Below are 18353 nucleotides of genomic sequence, written 5' to 3' on the forward strand. Positions count from 1 at the left end.
TGCTAAACAAATCGAACCAGCAGTGATGCCTTAATGTTGAGTATTCTTATACAGTTTTTGCCTCTCCAAATTCCCACAAGAGCTCATTCGAACTGATGATGTGGCCCGACTCTACCCATCAGCCCCCAAAATGCTATACAGATACCTCAACCAGCAACACCCAAGCATCAAGTTCACCGTGTTCACCATGGGACAAGGGCAGTCTGGCAATAGCTGTCTATGCCTGATCCCCACCACAAAGAAACAAGACAACACCCTCCACCACAGTTTCCAATGAAAAATAACCAACATTGACCGTTGTACACCAGTTCTTCTTTCATTACCCTAGCATCTAAACACACCCTCTTGTTCAAGGTTCCTAAAACTTGTGTCTATGGTGTTCAGTATATAGGACAGGATAGCCTTTGTTGGAGTTGTGGGTTTGCCAGTCTGAGTGATTCAATGCCGCCGTTCTGCTTTCTTTTGTCATGTCGCTCGCCTGGCTGACAACACCCCAGCTAAAAACGCTCTTTGCATCGCCAGCAACTCCAGGGGAGGCCTAGCACCAGCTCCTGGCTGGAAAATATCCAGAGGCCGTCCAAGATCATCTTGGGGTAAACAACTGCCTGGCCTAGTGAAATCGACCACAAAGCTCTATAGGACGTGGACACAGGAGATCGGTGCGACTGACCTTTGCTGTCTCTGCAGTTGATTAATTGAGTCAGAGTGAAGAGAATTGGCTAGTTGGAGTGACGAGTTTAATAGTGCGGAACCGGTTCAGGAGGTACATTTTGCCATTGGGAAGGTCTATCCCCGGGAACTGGATGGTGCGATCCTTTTTCATCAGGAACTTGTGCCGTCTGGACCTTGCCACTGCGTGCGCCGCTCTTCTGCTTTAGCTTTAGAGAACCATCACTGATATGGCACACTCTCTTTGGATCATCTGAATAGGGAAATTTGCCTTACTCAGGACTGGTAGCCAATCAGTCTTTGTGCAGCTAACAGCACCAGCGATGGTCCTCATGGTGCTGTTCAATTGAATATCGAGTAGGCTTGAGAGTTTCTCCAAACTGGATCACAATACTCAGCCCCCAGTGGCAGATAGCTATAGCACCGATGAGCAAAGTGTTTCGGCATTTGCTACCAAGAATTTACCAGTGAGATTGTGGATCATATTGTTTCTGGTCCCAATTTTGACAGTCACCTTCTGCAGAGGAGTTTTAAAGGCAATTGTAGGGTCACAGCAATGGTATGGACAGCTACAGTTTCAACCAGATTAACACCACCAAGCCGCCCCAAACTTAACTATATGTTCCCATACCCAAGGTCAACCACATACCACTACTCACTTTCTTCCGTGTATGTTCCATCAAGCAGGCATAAGGCCAATATACCCTCCGCTCACAAGAAACTTCATCATAAAACGAGGGATTCTTTAACCGACCACCGAATTGACTATAGTGCTGCAGAGCTCATCACTCTCATTCAGCCTTTTATCTTTGTAATCGAGAAGCCAAATGCCAACTGAACGTCTCCTGGTCTGGGGCTCTTCTTGAAAACTGTGACCATACAGTGTATCTAGGTGTCACCCTAGACCGCTGCCTCTCCTTTAAGACCCATGTTGCGAAGACCAAAGCCAAAGTCTGTGCAAGAAACAACATTGTCAGCAAACTTACTGGAACAAGATGGAGTGCCAGCCCAGACACTCTTCGATCAACAGCCTTAGCCCTTTGTTTTTCATCTGCAGAGTATGTGTGCCCAGTCTGGGAAAGATCTACCCACGCTAAGAAGATTGATCCAGCCATCAATGCTACATGCCGACTCATCACTGGATGCCGCAGACCAACACCAACTGATAGCCTGTACAAACTTTCTGGTATAGCCAGACGACGAGCGAATCCCTCCATTCAGCCACACACCTGCTAAGAATAGACTCGGTCCAGGAAAAGCTTCCTCAACAAAGTCAAACCAAGTGCAGAAGCCGGGGCTCTTCGAACTGCCATGTGACATGAGAGACTTGGTAAACTTCCACCTAGAACATCCATGGACATACGTGCTTCGGAAGAACTCCCCCCTGATGCTGACTCAGGTTGGGCTGAATAGAAGTCCCTCAACAGACTTGGAACATCAACTGGCCGGTGCAACGTGTCTCTCAAGAAGTGGGGATATCTAGACTCTGAAGACGTTACCTGCATATGTAAGACAGAGCCACAAACTATGGAGCAGGAATACAGAACAGAGGACCTTGCAGAGTACAACGATCTTGCTAGGAACTGTGTCCAGTTCTGGCTGAAACACAATATATAGTGTGTGTGGACACGATAAGAAGAACAAGAAGCCTTGGCACCGCGAATGCATTAGAGGACATTGCAGTTACCAGTAGGACACCCTTCTTCAAAACATTAGCCTCCAGCTAAGTGACATTTGGCTCCTACTCTTCCTGACCAATGGATATCGACCCTCTATCCACAGCACGTTTCCTAAACCCCCATTAACTTGGGTCGTACTGGTAGATTTCATTGGCCTCTTAAATGGCCTCATCAAATACCAACTCACCACTTTTCCTTTTCCCCGTACATGTTACCTATTTCAGTATTCCGACATGTATGCTACAGCTCAGTGATCATTCCAACACATCCCAACCGAATAACTACACTGTATGAGTGGATTCTTCGCCATATGTTTAACTGCAAACCTGTCTCAAAATTGCAAAAAAAAAACTGCTAATATAAATGTTACTTATTGTTCTGGCCTGCATGGCATGGTGCCAGATCACACTGTGCGGGTATAATGGCGTGATTTGAGAGCTTGAGTTTGCCATAGCCATAGTATACATAACCGACGATTTTACAGTACATGTATGTCTGATGTCATTTCTATGACAGAGTATCAGATTTTGCCGGCCCAGGACATACTTTTATTCCTGTATTGTTGATGAGATTGTTGGCTGCTTGTGCATTCTTGGCTGTATTACACATGTGTAATTTAGCGAACCCTCGTTTACTACTCTGGCCCCGCCCACAAAAGAGGGGATAAATAAAGAAACTATTTAAACTCATGGAAGAAATGTATTCTTTTATAGTATTTCTATTCGAATAACATAAATCAGCTTAAAAAAACAATTAAAAAAACAGTAATAGTTCACTAAAGATAACACTTTGTTTTAAAAACGCCCACTTTTAGAAATATTGAAACTCCGCCCACAAAAGGGCATTTTTTTTTACTAATTTATGTTTTAACTTATAATTATGATTTTCAAGTTTATATTTCTGGTCAAAAGAACAAAAAAAAATTTATTCTAAGTATGATTTTGCCCAATATTAATATCAAAGACCCCCCTTTTTATGCAAATGAGGCTCCGCCCCCAAATAGGAGAGACCCAAGATGGGTCCAAGTCTAAAATTGATTATTAGCCCAATACCAACCATCATAGCAAATTTCATGCTTTTACCACAAAGTGCACAATTGTTCACCTTAGCAGCTGCACTACAAGACTAAGAAAGCACAAAAGTAGTTTCACAGGGCCTAGTGTTGATATAACCCCCCCCCCCCCCCCCAAGGAAAAACTACCTTGCTCTCTAGTGACGGCTCGCTCAAGAATGAATCTGGCCTGTTGATTGGCAACAAGAGATGGACCCAATTTCAAGGTTCTGCAGAATTCTGTGCTACAGCCAATAGAATCGTGCGCCTTTAGTTACAAGGCGCCATAGCAGGGTTTGCTCCTAATTGTCTTCAGTGACATGGTTGGAGGGTGACAAAGTGGCTCAAGACAGGACAAAAGAAGACGCAATAAAAGAGACGTCATCACACAAATATTACTGTGTTTGGAGACACTTGTTAAACAATTTTTTAATAAGATCTTTCAATTTTAGCATTAGACCAACGCCAGGTAGTTCAGACCATTTCTTAACTTGTACTTGGGTCCTCTTTCAGGATGATAAATGGTGTGCTATTGTAGAATGCTCCCCCTCCCAATTACTCTGACGGTGCTGCAGTGCACATTGCACCCTATATGTAGGTCTTGTTTAAAGAGTCCAGTCGGGGAACTCAAAGAGAACATCTTTGCCGGTCAACTTCTTGTAGACGGCACTGAAGGTGTCGGTCTGTGGGGAAAAAATGAACCGATACAACAAAACGTTCTTTCACTGTTCCAATAATTAAAAACAAAAGTTGATCGGTGTATGGGGAAAAAAATAAACCGATACAGTAAAACGTTCTTTAACTATTCCAATATTTGAAAACAAAAAGGCGAGATAGCCCCTTCATGGCAAGGACTACACATAACTGATTTGAATTATCGACAAAGGGGATCCATAAATAATGTGTAAAAGGTATAATAACTGGTTTTGATATCTGATGAACAGATCCAAAGCATTGTTTAACTGATGCAATATTTAAATAACCATTTTTTGGGGGGCATTACTCCAACTAACGAGGCCAGACTGCAACTACAAGGTGAGGGCTACACTAATACATGGCTTGGTGGGTGCAAAAACAATGATAGCACAAACAACCATAAATAGTGTGTAAAAGATAAACCATTGCTTTTCCCACAGAAAATTATGTTAAAAAGTAAATTCCTGTGAAATTTCCTGAAAAGGTCCAATAAACTTTCCAGGGAATTTCAACCAGAATAAAAAGGTCAAATAAATGTTCCTGGAAGTTTCAACCAGTGTGAAAGGGTCAAACAAACTTTCCTGGGGATTTCCAGGGTTAAATGTGAATGGGGTTTTATAAAGCCAACATACCTTGTAGTCCACCTGAATCTGTTGGCTCTTGTCTAGATGCACCTTGATGATTTTGGTTCCATCTAGTCTAACCCGGGTCCTCTTGCCGACAATCTCCGATGGGTAGACGAGGTCCTCCAGGATAGAGTCATGCACTGCAGTCAAAGTCCTGCTACGGGGGCGCTTCTGCTTGTTCTTCGTTCTTGATTTGCGCGTTGGCTTGGGGAGGATACGTCTCTGCAAGGTTAAGTTAATAATAGTAATAATAGTGGCTTCTCATATACCGCTCATATCCGTCACTCAGTGACATTCAGGGCGCTTCAACATTCAGTATTTTCCTGAAAGGTATGAGATTTTCACATGGTGTGACCGCAAACCTCACCCAAATAAACTTCTACGATGCAAAGTTTCAAAACCTACTGATTAATTGATATGTTTAAATTTGTTTATACCTGTGCTACAAACACAACATGCTTGCCGCTGAACTTCTTCTCAAGTTCTCGCACCAATCTGTTCTGGACTTTCTGGAAACCCCTAAGCTGTGGCACTGGAACGAAGATGACAATCGCCTTCTTGTTGGCTCCAAAATCAATTTCCTGAAATATCAAACATGGACACACAAAAATATCAAAAGTTGAACCCTTTTCGGTGTAAAAAGAGGGTGGGGGAAGCACCTGGACAACGATAACATAACAATCACACTATATATGTCAGCGATCTTCTGCATTTCTCAAGTTAACACAAATATCTTAAGGTACTGCAGAGGAAAGCTTTTTATGTAGTCCATCAGCGAATCCCAAGAGCTTTGGATAAAACAGCTTTCGGGAATTAGAAAAAATGGACCATTGTCGGCAACTCGGCATCGCACAACCTTGTCACTATTGACCCAGTTCACCTGTCTTTAACATAACAATAATCTTTCTCCTAAATCTTTTTAAGGGCCTTGTCACACAAGGCAACTTATGTGGGCAACATGAGTAATTTTTCAAACAATGTTTTACTATCCGTAAGAATATAAGAACATTTAAATGTGAATGGATTCTCTTTGTGGGGATTGCTTGAAACTGGTTGCCTCGTGTGTCATGACTTTAAGCGCCAACAAATTATCTAACAGACTTTTAAGTCTGAAGAATATTATGCCTGAATAATACAAAACAACAACATACCTTGGCTCCGGTGATGAAGAGCTCACGAAGTTGACTCTTCAACTCAGAGTTGATCTCAAGTTCAAGGAGGGCCTGTCAGAAAAGACAAAATAAATTAATAACATATTTTTGTTTTATTATACATAAATACTGAACTTTGTTCATGACCACTGTGTGAAAGTTTTTACATAATGATCCCCAATTGAAACCAGTTTACTAACATTATAGAGAATTAGCCAAAGGTTCTAGACCTTTATACATTTTTTAGAGGTAGGCCTATATGGATTATTTGAATAATAATAATAACAACCAGTTTTTATATAGCGCTTCAAAGCGTCTCAAAGCACTTCCGATATTATTACCCCTGGTCACTGGGCCTTAATTCATTCCTCAAACCATCTCAGCAACCTGGGGAGTAAACAGCCTGTGCAACTTTAAAATGCGATACTTGGCTAAACCAATCACAAGAACCATCTCTGCCCTCACAGGTACCCATTTACCCCTGGGTGGAGAGAAGCAATTACAGTTAAGTGTCTCGCTCAGGGACACAAGTGTCATGGCCGGGATTCGAACCCACACTCTGTTGAACAGAAGCACCAGAGCTTGAGTTCGGTGGTCTTTTCCGCTCGGCCACGACATAAATTTGAGTAAACCCAGCTTCACTCTTGAACCATTTTCAGCGCAAAAAGGGAGAGGGAGAAAACAACGATAACACAATATTAATAATCACAATATAAATGTCAGCCATCTTCTGCATTTCTCAAGTTAACACAAATACATTGAGATACTGCAGAAGAAAGCTTTTAATGTAGTCCATCAGCGAATCCCAAGAGCTTTAGATGAAACAGCTTTCGGGAATTAGAAATAATGGACCATTATCGGCAACTCAGCAATCAACAAACTCATCATTAGTGACTCAAATTCACCTGTCGTTACTTTGTTCAGTGATTATCCAGCGGGACCAGTTGACGATTTTACCAAACTCTTCCTAACTTAGGGTTAATCTTAGGACAAAGAACGAGTTAAGTTCCATAAATATATTCTTAGGACGCATTGAACCCATACTAAGTTTACTCGTCCTAACTCGTTTTGTGAAATCGGCTGCAGTTAGCTTTTCATTTCACCAGTCTGTCAGCTTTTGCCCCTGTCCATAATTCATATTAAAGAGGGATGATTTTCACAACTTAACCAGCCAGTCGGACCGCTTGGCATGAAATCTGATTGGTCCACAAGCCGTTTTAACTGGCAATGGAGCCAGCAGACCACTCTTCGAGGAGAACGCTCCTAATCTAATGGACAAAAACAAATCATGCACGGCTGAACTTTAAAAAAAGTACTGAGGAACTAGAAGTCATTTGTCACTTTAAATTTCAGATATAAGAGACATATAAGAAACCTTATTAATTTCAGAAAAGAAGAAATTACATTACTCACACAAAATTAAACATGTTAAACAGCACTACAAATATCAAAAATTAGAAAAGGCAGAACAAAATCTTGCAAACAAAACAACTCACCTGTGAGATGGACAGTTCAAATTCATCTGCCTTTTCGCCTTGTGGCTTAATGATCTTGGCTCCTGCATTGAACACGGCCATCTTGGACCACGGCTGCAACCAAAAAACCAACACATATAAGACTCTATGTAAAGAATATCTGCAAAATTATTGCTTTCATTCAATTAACCAAACTACTTTTACCGTTAATATTAATATAAATTATTAATAGTTACAGGCTCTAAGCTCATGATGAATGCTGTCTATATATTTGTGCACCTTCTCGGAAAAGTTTCCGTATGGCTATACTACTATTGATGGGGGGCATGGCGCCACCCTTTTTTCATTCGATATGATTGATAGTATCTAATTTACCTCAATGAGATATCTCTTTTGGAAAAGTTTCCGCATGGCGCCACCACTTTTTCATTCGATATGAAATAATATAGATAGTATCTAATTTACCTCAATGAGATATCCTTTTTTGTAAAAATGAGTGAAAAGGTGGTGGCGCAATACGGAAAGTTATCCTCCCTTTTTGTAAATTAATTAGTGAAACGGAAAGTAGAGATTAACTTGAACATTTTATAAATATTATTTTTTTCTTTACTTCACTTGAACTTGTTGTCGGTCAGTGTCAAAAAAAAAAAAATGAAAAATAATAAAAAGGCGAGTCAGATTCGGCTTCTATTCTACTGCCAGATTGGCAATCTTTCATTAATTAATTAATCAAAGTTCTACTTTAAATTCTAATTAATAATAGATAATAGCTAGTCTACACGAGAAAGAGCCAATATTGCACGGAATCAGATGTTACGTTGTCGTGTGTGTACAGTTGGGTGGGCATGGGATGGGTAGCGTTGGAATACGTTTGCGGCACACATGAATTGTATTATGGTGTTCATTTTCATCCAAGAAAATCACAAACATCACCAATCATTACGACACGAAATTTCACACAGTAATTACGTGATTATTTAAATATAATACTACCAACTAATCTGAAAATATTATAAATCAGTTTACATGATATCGAACTTTTAAAATTTATGCTTCAATCGCCATTCTGAACTTACTCTATTTACGGCCGAAAAGGCTGATATATCGCTGAAGTCTCATTGGCACGAGAATTTACGAGAAGTTGGATCTGCTGCATGGAGGCTAAAATGTGATCCCTAAAATCTGTTAAAAATATCTCATATATATTGGTAAATAACATATCTAAAAAAAAAAAACTCAATCAAAATAATTATATTGAATGCTTTAACGTTTTTGACAAAATCTTATATATATTTAAAGAAATATATAAATTAATAAGTAAAAACGAGACCCCATTATCAACTTTGAACTTTGACCATATTTTCCACTGGTTCCAGATGTGCCGTTTCAGTACGTTTAGATTACAGTGAACCAGTGAGACATGTGAACACCCACAGAGGGGAAACAAATCAACATGGCGTAAGCTCTACACGACAACAAGCGACTCGAGGATCAGTGAATGAGTACTTCCCGTTTTTGTCGGGCCCTTGGAATTTATTCACATAACATGCCAAAATTTGGCCACTATGCTGTCAGGAGTGGACGGAATGTGGGAGTTTTTGAGTCCTGGTAAACAACGATTTTGCTTTTAATTTCGACGTGATTTGACTAAATTAAATTATTAATTATATAGTAAGTAGGTGTGTGTTGTGTTGTGTTGGCCACAAACTCACTGTCACAGACATACCGTAGATGGCGCTATACAGTGTCAAAGTTAAATTTTGCAGACGACATGGACTAGGAATATGAGACCCGGATCTCCTACCTCAATCTGTATTTCTTATAAATAGTCTTATATAAATGTTTTATTTGAGCAAAAAGTGTACTAAAAAAAAGTAACAAAATTAAATAAATAAATAAATAATGCAAAAAATAATTAACTTCAATCATTATTTTTTTGTTCATTCAGTAATCAGTTCAGTTACTTATTTTACATTTTTAACACTTCTTACTAAATCATAGGTTTATCCCGGATTCAGAACCGCAATGTGTTATTGGTAGGCAGACGGGGCAGATTTGCTACCGCGGTATGTTGTCGTCATGCATGACTCGCACATGCATCGCCTATATCTTAGTGTGTGTTCAACATCAACAGCGCCCTCTCTTGATATTTTGCTATTTGCGATAAACCTTATTGACTAGGTTACAGCATGTACCTCCATAGTGAAATCATATACTTACCCGTTTCCTTGTATTTTGTCGGTCTGTCCCCATGTCCAGTTTTGCGAATTTTCCTCTCCTGTATCAGTTGTAAAGTCCCTTTTCTTGAATATCCTTTTTCTTAGTAGATCCCTAGCTCTGTTCAATTTTCCCGTCCTTTTTTTGCCCTTTATTTTCTCTTTTCCTCTTCTTTCATCATGGATAGTTACTCGCATGCCTGCACATATCCCATCCATCCATCATGTGTCCATGTTTTCAAGGGACACTCTCTGAGTCTGGGATTAACCCCCAGGCTTCCTCGAGCTTAACATGCCAGCTTAGCATAGAGCACGCTTAATATTTGTTTAGGGTTTATTGACAACAGAGGGCACCTGATTAATACTTCTCATTATTTTCATATTTTATTGTACCTTTGTTTCAGGGATGAATGTAAATCCAATGTGGATGGCTTCCAAGGTGCCCGGTACAAGAAGTTTGGAACAGCTCAGGAGGCTTGGGACTTTGTGAATGCCAGTGACGATCCAAATCCTTATTTCCAAAAAGGACATCAATCTCAGGGAGGAAAATATCACAAGAATTATTCTGCGCCATCGTCGTCTAACTACAGCAAGAAATCCGTAGCTGCAAGTTATGCACCTGCTTCAATAGGCTATGGTAAGGTTGCATGAAGCTAGTGTAAGGTCCCTGATTTAAAAACTCTAACAAAGAAACCTAAGTTGCAGGCCAAATACTTCACTAAGGCAACAAAGGCGATTGCCTCAATGCCTCCATGCCCCCTGGTCATTGCCTTGGTGCCCTTGCAATGCTCAAGTTAGAAATTTACAATTTCCTAACAGGGTGCCCCTTACCAAGGAGGAAATGCCTTGGTGCTCTTGTCCTTTCAAAAATGAAGCATACAGGACTGTAGTTGGTTTTATTAAATGCAACCAAGGAATGGTGTTAATTTTTGTTTTAGAGTTTTTTATGTTCAATAGACGTTGTACCTCAATGTGACATCATTGAGTAGGACGCCCTCCAGTAGAGGGCCCAGAAGGTTGCTCATTGGCCAATTCTGTGACCCGGTCGTAGGTACTTGCATTTTCCATTGTTTCATTAGGCCCTATAGTTTTACCTCTAAGATGGCGGCATGATGCCACGATACCCATGGTTCATATACCCACTAAGCTCTTACAAAATCTTGTGTTTTGTCTCCTACTGTGTAGAACCGCAACAGATAAAATACATTCCTCAGAGCTCGTACAGCACCAAGAGAAAACACGACCTGGAACCTGAGTACGCAAGCAGCTCATTTACATATCAATCCAAGAAGATAAGAAGTTCCAGCACTTGTTCATCATCATCATCATCTCGTAGCTCATCTTCTTCATCTCCGCCATTAGGAATCGGTAAGGCATCTAGTTACTCAATCACTATGCTCTGGTGTATCTTCTTCTCTCCTTTCACTCCAGACTTGTTTTATTCCCTTCGCTCATCATCAGACGGTAAATCCCTTGAAGTCCATAAAACACATAAACCTGTCAGCAGGTGACAGTGCCTTTTCCATTGCCGCTTCCTGATTATGGAATAGTCTACCTATCCAAACCAGGAACAGTGTCCCAGCCTTCAAATGAGCTCTCAAGACCAATCTTTTCCCCTAGTCTGTACTGTAGCTGGCCAACAGCGTCCTTCATCATCAAGTCGAGCGCCATCTAGAAGCTCGAGCCTGCTCAGTGATTCTTCCCCAGATGTTCCAGTCCAGCAACCTTGTACTGTCTTATTTTCCCTTGTTTCTTCAGCGCCTTGTATACTTTTTTAATTTGGCACATTGGCGCTTAATAAATTCAATTATTATTATTTATATTTCAAAATTTTAGAAACAATCCTGTGTCACAACAGATTTGGGTCCTTGAGATTTGTTGCCTGTTTTGGGAAACCAAAGCCTTGACGATTGAATGATATTTTCAGCATTACATTCACAGGACGGGCTGTTGTATACACTGATGGCTCATGTGAGAGTAACGGACGTAGGGGCGCCAGGGCTGGAGTCGGTGTGTATTGGGGAGACAACCACCACTATAACACCAGTGAGAGACTAGAGGGAAGACAGACCAATCAGAGAGCTGAGATTACGGTAAACAATGGGCGGGTTTAAACTTGGATGAATACCCTCAGCGACCTTTTGTAGTATTTTTTGTCTTCAACGCTGAGGGGTTTAGTGCATTGGACTCAAAAGGTGGTCCAAAGGAAGTCATCAGGGTGTGGGTTCAAATCGCGGTCATGACATTACCGCCCATGTGTGCTTAGCAATCGCCATCTCAGGGTACGCACAGAATCTCTGTGCTAGCTGTGCTAGCGTAGACTGCCTAGTTATGTGGAGTACACACTCGCACAAGAAACAGTTCCCTGCAAACCTGTGAAATAAGCACTAAGTCCTTGCTCGCTGTAGCAAAGCCATGACATTGGGCCCTGTTTTCTTACCACTAGGCCATTAAGCTTGGCGGGTAGAGAGGCAGTTCTTTATATTTCCATGTATTTGTTCATATTGTGAGATTCACTTTTGTTTGTCCACAGGCTGCCATAAGAGCTCTAGAAACGGCCAAGGCTAGGGATATCAAAGAGCTTACATTGTACACAGATAGCAAGTACACAATGAAATGTAAGTATGGACTACAATGAATGACTTACCATGACACAAACATTTATTACTAGGATTTAACACTTTAACTTACTTAATAAGGTTGATAACTCAGAAAAGCAGTTGAAATGCAATATGGCACTCTATGCCTTAAATTAACCCACAGCACCCACAGTAATTGCCATAGTGCCCTGTGCTTCCAATTCAAATTTAAATGTTCTTCCTAGATGTGCCACTTACTTATACCTATGTAGAAATTGCTGTGCCCTCTTCATAGTTTATCTATGGGTGCGTTCGTTTAGCTTCCCTGGGTCGACCCCGATGTTGTGTATTTTATTTTTATCCAGGACGCATGTGGGCACACAATTACCCCACGTTCGTCCTCGAACCAGAAAAAAAAACCAGACACGTCACCACGTGAGCCTTCCCGTGGTGACGTCAGTGCACCTCGGGACAGCCCCAAGAGCCCCACTTGTGGATAGGGGTCACTTGGGGCTGACCCGAGGTGCACTGACCTCACCACGGGAAGGCTCACTAGGTGACGTGTCTGGGTTTTTTTTCCTGGTTCGAGGACGAACGTGGGGTAATTGTGTGCCCACGTTCGTCCTGGAAAAAAATAAAATACGCCACATCGGGGTCGACCCAGGGAAGCTAAACGAATGCACCCTATGATTCACAACCACAGTGGTATGATATTGGATGGTCAGACAGTCTGATGATTATTGAAAACACTCCTGTTAGTTTGATTGTTTCTTTCTTCGGCAGCCATAACAGAATGGATGCATCGCTGGAAACACAATGGCTGGAAGACAGCGGGAAACAAAGACGTTCAGAACAAGGAAGATTTAAAGACGCTTGATGGTCTCTGTCAACAAGTCAACGTAGACTGGGTAAGAGAGTATGACGTTTCTAGTCCGGTACTACAAGCCCAGTGGTCTTGTGGATTCCCCCTTTCCCTAAAAAGTTTGCCGTTTACAATGTTAACGCTGCCCTCTTATTTTCGTTTTCAGAAATACGTGCCAGGCCATGCCAATATCAAAGGCAACGAAGCAGCGGATTCCCTAGCAAGGGCCGGAGCAAGAATGGAATCTACTAGATGATAGTTCAGTTGCAGCCACCTGTCATATATCCTATATACAATGTTGGTAATCAATACTGAAGTGTAAAAAGGGAACAGACTACGAACCCTTTTTATTGCAACTTATTGAAAGCCGTAAGTGCAAACCAAAACTGGATGCTACAGTTCGTAAAAATAATGATGGTTTTGTTGGAAACAAAGCGACAAATCATGGGATGAATGTTTTTGTTGAATGGACATTTGCAGAAGTGTTAATTTCGGTCATATTATCTGTTCAAACGATTCAATTCATTCGGCCGTACAAGCCAAACAGGGCAGTTGTTAACGACAATGGAAAGGTCTATTGTGTTATCCTGCCTTGCCTAGATGTAAAAGGCGAAGCAAGGCGTCTGTTAATTGTGGAGCGCCGCAACAGTGCATGGCAAACCACTAATAAAATGACAAGGATCTCTGGGTGTTGTATAAAACAAAAACAAGTTAGTTTACTTGCCTCTTTTGACTAACTACGTATATTTATTGTTATGGATTTATTTTGTGTTCAAAAATGTTTACTAATGTTGGAATAAATCTTTATGGAGTTGAGATTAAGTTTGTTGACATGCCTGTTTGTGTGAAGTTGTACAAAGATGCTGCAGTAGAGGTAGTCTTTGTTTCAAGACGTTCATTATCACTCAAAAGCTTCCAGATCTCACCCACACATCACAAAAAAACGAGTTTGGGACTTCCAGAGAACGCCTCCCCTCTCTCGGTGAATTAGTTGCGACGTGTGTAGTGTTGAGTGTATGTAGGCACTATGGTTTTTTAATCTCAACAAGAACGTCCTGCACCAAGGCAACACATGGCATCATACAAACACCTTCAAGGCTGAAATTTAGTAAGGGGGGGGGGGAGGGTCAACAAGACTGCCGGGCTTGTAGCTCTAAATTTATTACAAGACTAGATCCAAAATGAGAAATAAAAGGCAATCTTCTGTCTTCGGCTTCCAAATTTAAGGGGATGGGTGATTTACTGAGGGACACAAAATAATTACTGCATGTCTAGTACATGTACATCCACTGTTTGAAACTCAACCATGGTTTAGAATGGTGCCGATTCAGGAATGCTTAGTGTCCGATGACGACGGGTAAATAGCCATTAACTCCATTGTACATGTAATGAACCTGTACACTGAAAATGATTCATTCAAATTAACTACAATTTATTTTTGTCTATATATAATTTTATTGCATATGTTGAAAATCAAACTTGCTTTAAAAATGAAGGCATTACTACAGAAACGGTGCCATTTTACTACAAACTTGAACTTGCGTTTTCTTCCAACCTCTTAAAATCACAATGCAAGTACTACTAGCTAAGTATACATAGCAAATTAGGAAAACCATTGAAAGATAAAATAAATTATAATGAGTTTGATGAGGTTTTCAAACCTAGTCTTGACTCAAGACAATGATCCATAGTGGATTGTGAATGTATGCTCGTCTCGTTGTAATAAATAAAAGCACCCTCTAACGCAGAAGAGTAAGGGCTTGTGCATTACTACGAGCGTACATACACAAATCCAAGAAAACTTCTCAAGTGAGGATCAAACCTCAAGCCGTCTATCTGTCTTCTGATCTGGGCTCAATTTCACAACGAGTTAGGACTAGTCCTGACCATGGCTTATACAAGTATTTAAAATATTTATGATAAGTAAACTTTCACGTCATGCAAACTATACATAGATACAAATTAATACAGGTACGATGTAATTATAGCCCAATATGTCTGTCATCATTGGTAATTGAAGTATTTTTCAAGAAACTTTCAGTTTGTGGGTTAGGATTAAAAAAGGAATAATGGTTTTTAGAACCTGTATACAGTTGTCAATCTTCAACTGGCGAGAAAAAACAAGAGCAGATGGTGACAATATTTTAATTTGACAGATTTTGTATAAAACCACTGAAATGATCTCAGTTTAAATGATGTTTAAGTGATAATTACAAAGTACTCATTTTAAAATGTAAATTAAGTTATCAACAAAGCTGTTGTGTCTGTTGAGAATCAGGCATTAGATTTTCAACAAAGAAATCTGCTTCATCAAGAAACAGTTATTATCTACAAAGACTGAAATCCAAGCTGTGATTTCTCTGATTTAAACACAAATATCACATCACTTCACTTCGAAAAAGGAGAAATTTACCAATCATTTTGATTTATATTTTTAGTTGATGCAACAGCAGTTGTGAAACAACCCAATGTAATGACAAACTCATTGTGAGCATGTTTTTAATTATACTATCAGCAAACTTCAGAGCCCTAAATGAAATGAAAACACATCATCTTGGGGATGGAGGAGGCGGGGGGGGGGGGGGGGGGGGGGTACACAGCATTGAATGGCAATGACTCCATTGATCAATGACAAAAGTTTACAAACATTTCAAAGTTAAATTTGTAGAGTGTAGAACGTACTTGATGTTTGGCGACTCACTACATCAACAATCTAAGAAGTTTGCCGCCATGAGAAGCTCCAGAGCAATTTCAGGTGCGATTGGGAACTCGGGGATCTCTGTGGAACTGTTTGTGTAGCGTACTTTGTAGGTAAAGTACATGCATACCTTGCAGAGAACGTGCGACCTGCATTGACAGACAAATAAGACCGTTTAAGATAGTTGTGAGAGTGCGACCTGCATTGACAGACAAATAAGACTGTTTAAGATAGTTGTGAGAGTGCGACCTGCATTGACAGACAAATAAGACTGTTTAAGATAGTTGTGAGAGTGCGACCTGCATTGACAGACAAATAAGACTGTTTAAGATAGTTGTGAGAGTGCGACCTGCATTGACAGACAAATAAGACTGTTTAAGATAGTTGTGCGAGTGCTTTTAAAAATGATAATAATAATAGCCACCATTTATAAAGCGCATACAGCATCGGCATCAATGCGCTGACAAACACCAAGACATTAAAAATTACTTTTAAATTCACGACTCTCTGACCTTGCTGAGTACTGTATTAATAATTTACATTTCCAAATGCTGCACATCGGTTTCAATAAAAGTAGCGACACAGATGAGATACATGAACTTTGAAACGAATAAACCAATATGCTCAACACCTAAAGAACAACACAGTAATAGATCTTAGTTTCGAATTCTGACTTACGGAATTTCTCTGAAGAATACTTCATTCGCTTCATTCTCAGCAAACGTACCTGGAAATAGAAAAATAAATTATAAAGACATGTCAGTTGATGTGATATATTTACATTTTACCCAATGCCGACTTAACGTTGACCTGGCCCTATATCCTAATTGAGCCCAAATGGCGACTTTAGTCATCCAAGACAGCGCAAAAAGCACTCAAGCACAAAGGCCATTATTAAAAAGTTTTAGTTTTATTCCCTCCATATCCAAGCTTAGCATAATGCAAAAGAGAAAGAATTGATCTTTCCGATGGTAACCTTGTTCTAGTATTGTGCTTAGCTACTTTTTGTGCTAAAGCAGCTCTATGAAATTGGGCCCTGACATAAACTCTGACCCACCTGGCCCACTCAGCATGGCTTTTATCGTCCCTGAAGTCAATGCCAAATCACGCTTCACATAAAACTCATGTCCGTCAGATGACACCAGTTTGACATAGAGGGCGTCTGGTCCTTCACAACCTCCGTATATCTTGTCATCTTCACCATCTTTGTGATCGGCCATGTTGAGGTGGATGAAGTAGTGTGTCGTTTAGACACGTCTAACTCCTTAGGCGTTTATATTCTCTAGAAATTAAAAAAAGATTAAATTTACTGATGATCAATTCAAATCAAATGAGACCGGGCAGAGGGTTAAGATATGGCAACTAAAGGGAAGGCGATTGCCTCCATGCCCCTTGGTCAATGCCTTCTTCATGGGAATCATGCCCATCTTCTTGCTTGAATGAAATGATCCAGTCCAGGTAGAAGTTTACAATTTCCCCTTGAATTAAAAATACTTTAGGATCACTTTATCAAGGTTAAGACAAGAGGTCAAGTAGAAAATGCCTTGCCCTTCTTATGATTGTGTCCTTGCCCTTTCAAAAACGAAGCATGCAGGATTGCAGGCCTGTATAATAATAGAATACACTTAATTATAATAGGGCTAGCTACAGTACTACAATACAAACAAAGCAGTAACTCCATCATGTCCATGAAGGCATGATCAATAAGGTTTATCGCGATTAGCAAAATATCAAGAGAGGGCGCTGTTGAACCCAATAGAATAGGCATTGCGTGCGCGAGTCGTAGAAACTGCATAGAAAACGCCCCATATTCCTTCCCACAATGCATTACGTTTCTGAATCTCGATAAACCTTATGGAGAGTGCGGAACAAAAATTTGATTTAAATTAAATCATAAATGATGGAGTGAATTTGATTTCGAGTTCGAATGGTTGGATTCACTTTGACTTTCTCATTCCCAAATCAAAGAAACAAAGTCAAATAAACATGGTCAACAATCCACTACATTTTTTTAGAACAGAGACAGACTCTATCCTATTTGGAAAAGTTTCCGTATGGCGCCACCACTTTTTCATTCGAAATAAAATAATATAGTATCTAATTTACCTGATTGATATATCCCTTTTTGTAAAAATGAGTGAAAAAGTGGTTGCGCCATACGGAAAGTTATCCCTCTATTTAAAATACAAAGTTACGAAACGGACAAATCTTAATATCCAAAATAAAATTTGTCCGGAAACTAGGCGTTCCAAAACTTCCTCTAAAAAAAACAAGATTCGAAGTGAAATTAACCAGGGGTCTACTTTATAAATATAAAGTATTACCATAGTTATATTATTGATTATTACCTGATTATTTAAAATGTCATCCGTCAAAAGTCGAACGTTTTTACCCAATATGTCGAATTTCCGTTTTGAGCTTGGCCTTGGTTTCGATGTTATTGATGCCGCGCCGAGACGAGATCAGACAGTGTCCGTGCTTTATCAACTGTAGTTTTCGGATCTTTTGTTGGAGCATGACAACTTGTTTGATGTCATGAAAGGTTCATTGAGGCCCAAGGATCCGATATTTAACCTAACACACACGCACACAAACAAGAGATTCCTTCTTTGTTCGCTGAGGGCGCCATGCCAATTAAACAGTACATTGTT

At 40.2% G+C, this 18353-nt stretch overlaps 3 protein-coding genes across 4 annotated transcripts; 1 reads left to right on the forward strand and 2 right to left on the reverse strand.

Annotated features, from left to right (window-relative positions):
* Positions 1-3794: 3794 nt before the first annotated feature.
* LOC117304470 (40S ribosomal protein S7-like) lies at positions 3795-8508 on the reverse strand. Of its 2 annotated transcripts, none has more exons than XM_033788951.1 (6): positions 8424-8508; positions 7369-7461; positions 5873-5944; positions 5159-5302; positions 4728-4943; positions 3795-4082 (listed from the first exon to the last, which is right to left on the reverse strand). In XM_033788951.1, the coding sequence occupies exons 2-6, from the start codon at positions 7447-7449 to the stop codon at positions 4005-4007; spliced, it is 591 nt and encodes a 196-aa protein (XP_033644842.1). In that variant the 5' UTR covers positions 7450-7461; positions 8424-8508; the 3' UTR covers positions 3795-4004. The 2 variants fall into 2 exon arrangements, with proteins under 2 accessions (XP_033644842.1, XP_033644841.1); XM_033788950.1 differs by lacking the exon at positions 8424-8508 and adding an exon at positions 8165-8209.
* Positions 8509-8756: 248 nt separating this feature from the next.
* On the forward strand, positions 8757-15248 carry LOC117304468 (ribonuclease H1-like). The gene is made up of 7 exons (XM_033788949.1): positions 8757-8955; positions 9968-10200; positions 10749-10931; positions 11505-11656; positions 12097-12181; positions 12926-13050; positions 13171-15248. The coding sequence occupies exons 1-7, from the start codon at positions 8846-8848 to the stop codon at positions 13258-13260; spliced, it is 978 nt and encodes a 325-aa protein (XP_033644840.1). The 5' UTR covers positions 8757-8845; the 3' UTR covers positions 13261-15248.
* On the reverse strand, positions 14436-18224 carry LOC117304471 (elongin-C). Its single transcript, XM_033788952.1, has 4 exons — positions 18051-18224; positions 16760-16984; positions 16381-16429; positions 14436-15851 (listed from the first exon to the last, which is right to left on the reverse strand). The coding sequence occupies exons 2-4, from the start codon at positions 16920-16922 to the stop codon at positions 15710-15712; spliced, it is 354 nt and encodes a 117-aa protein (XP_033644843.1). The 5' UTR covers positions 16923-16984; positions 18051-18224; the 3' UTR covers positions 14436-15709.
* Between the last annotated feature and the right edge of the window lie 129 nt (positions 18225-18353).

Source organism: Asterias rubens, chromosome 21 (genome assembly GCF_902459465.1).
Source record: "Asterias rubens chromosome 21, eAstRub1.3, whole genome shotgun sequence".
Lineage (NCBI taxonomy): Eukaryota > Metazoa > Echinodermata > Asteroidea > Forcipulatida > Asteriidae > Asterias > Asterias rubens.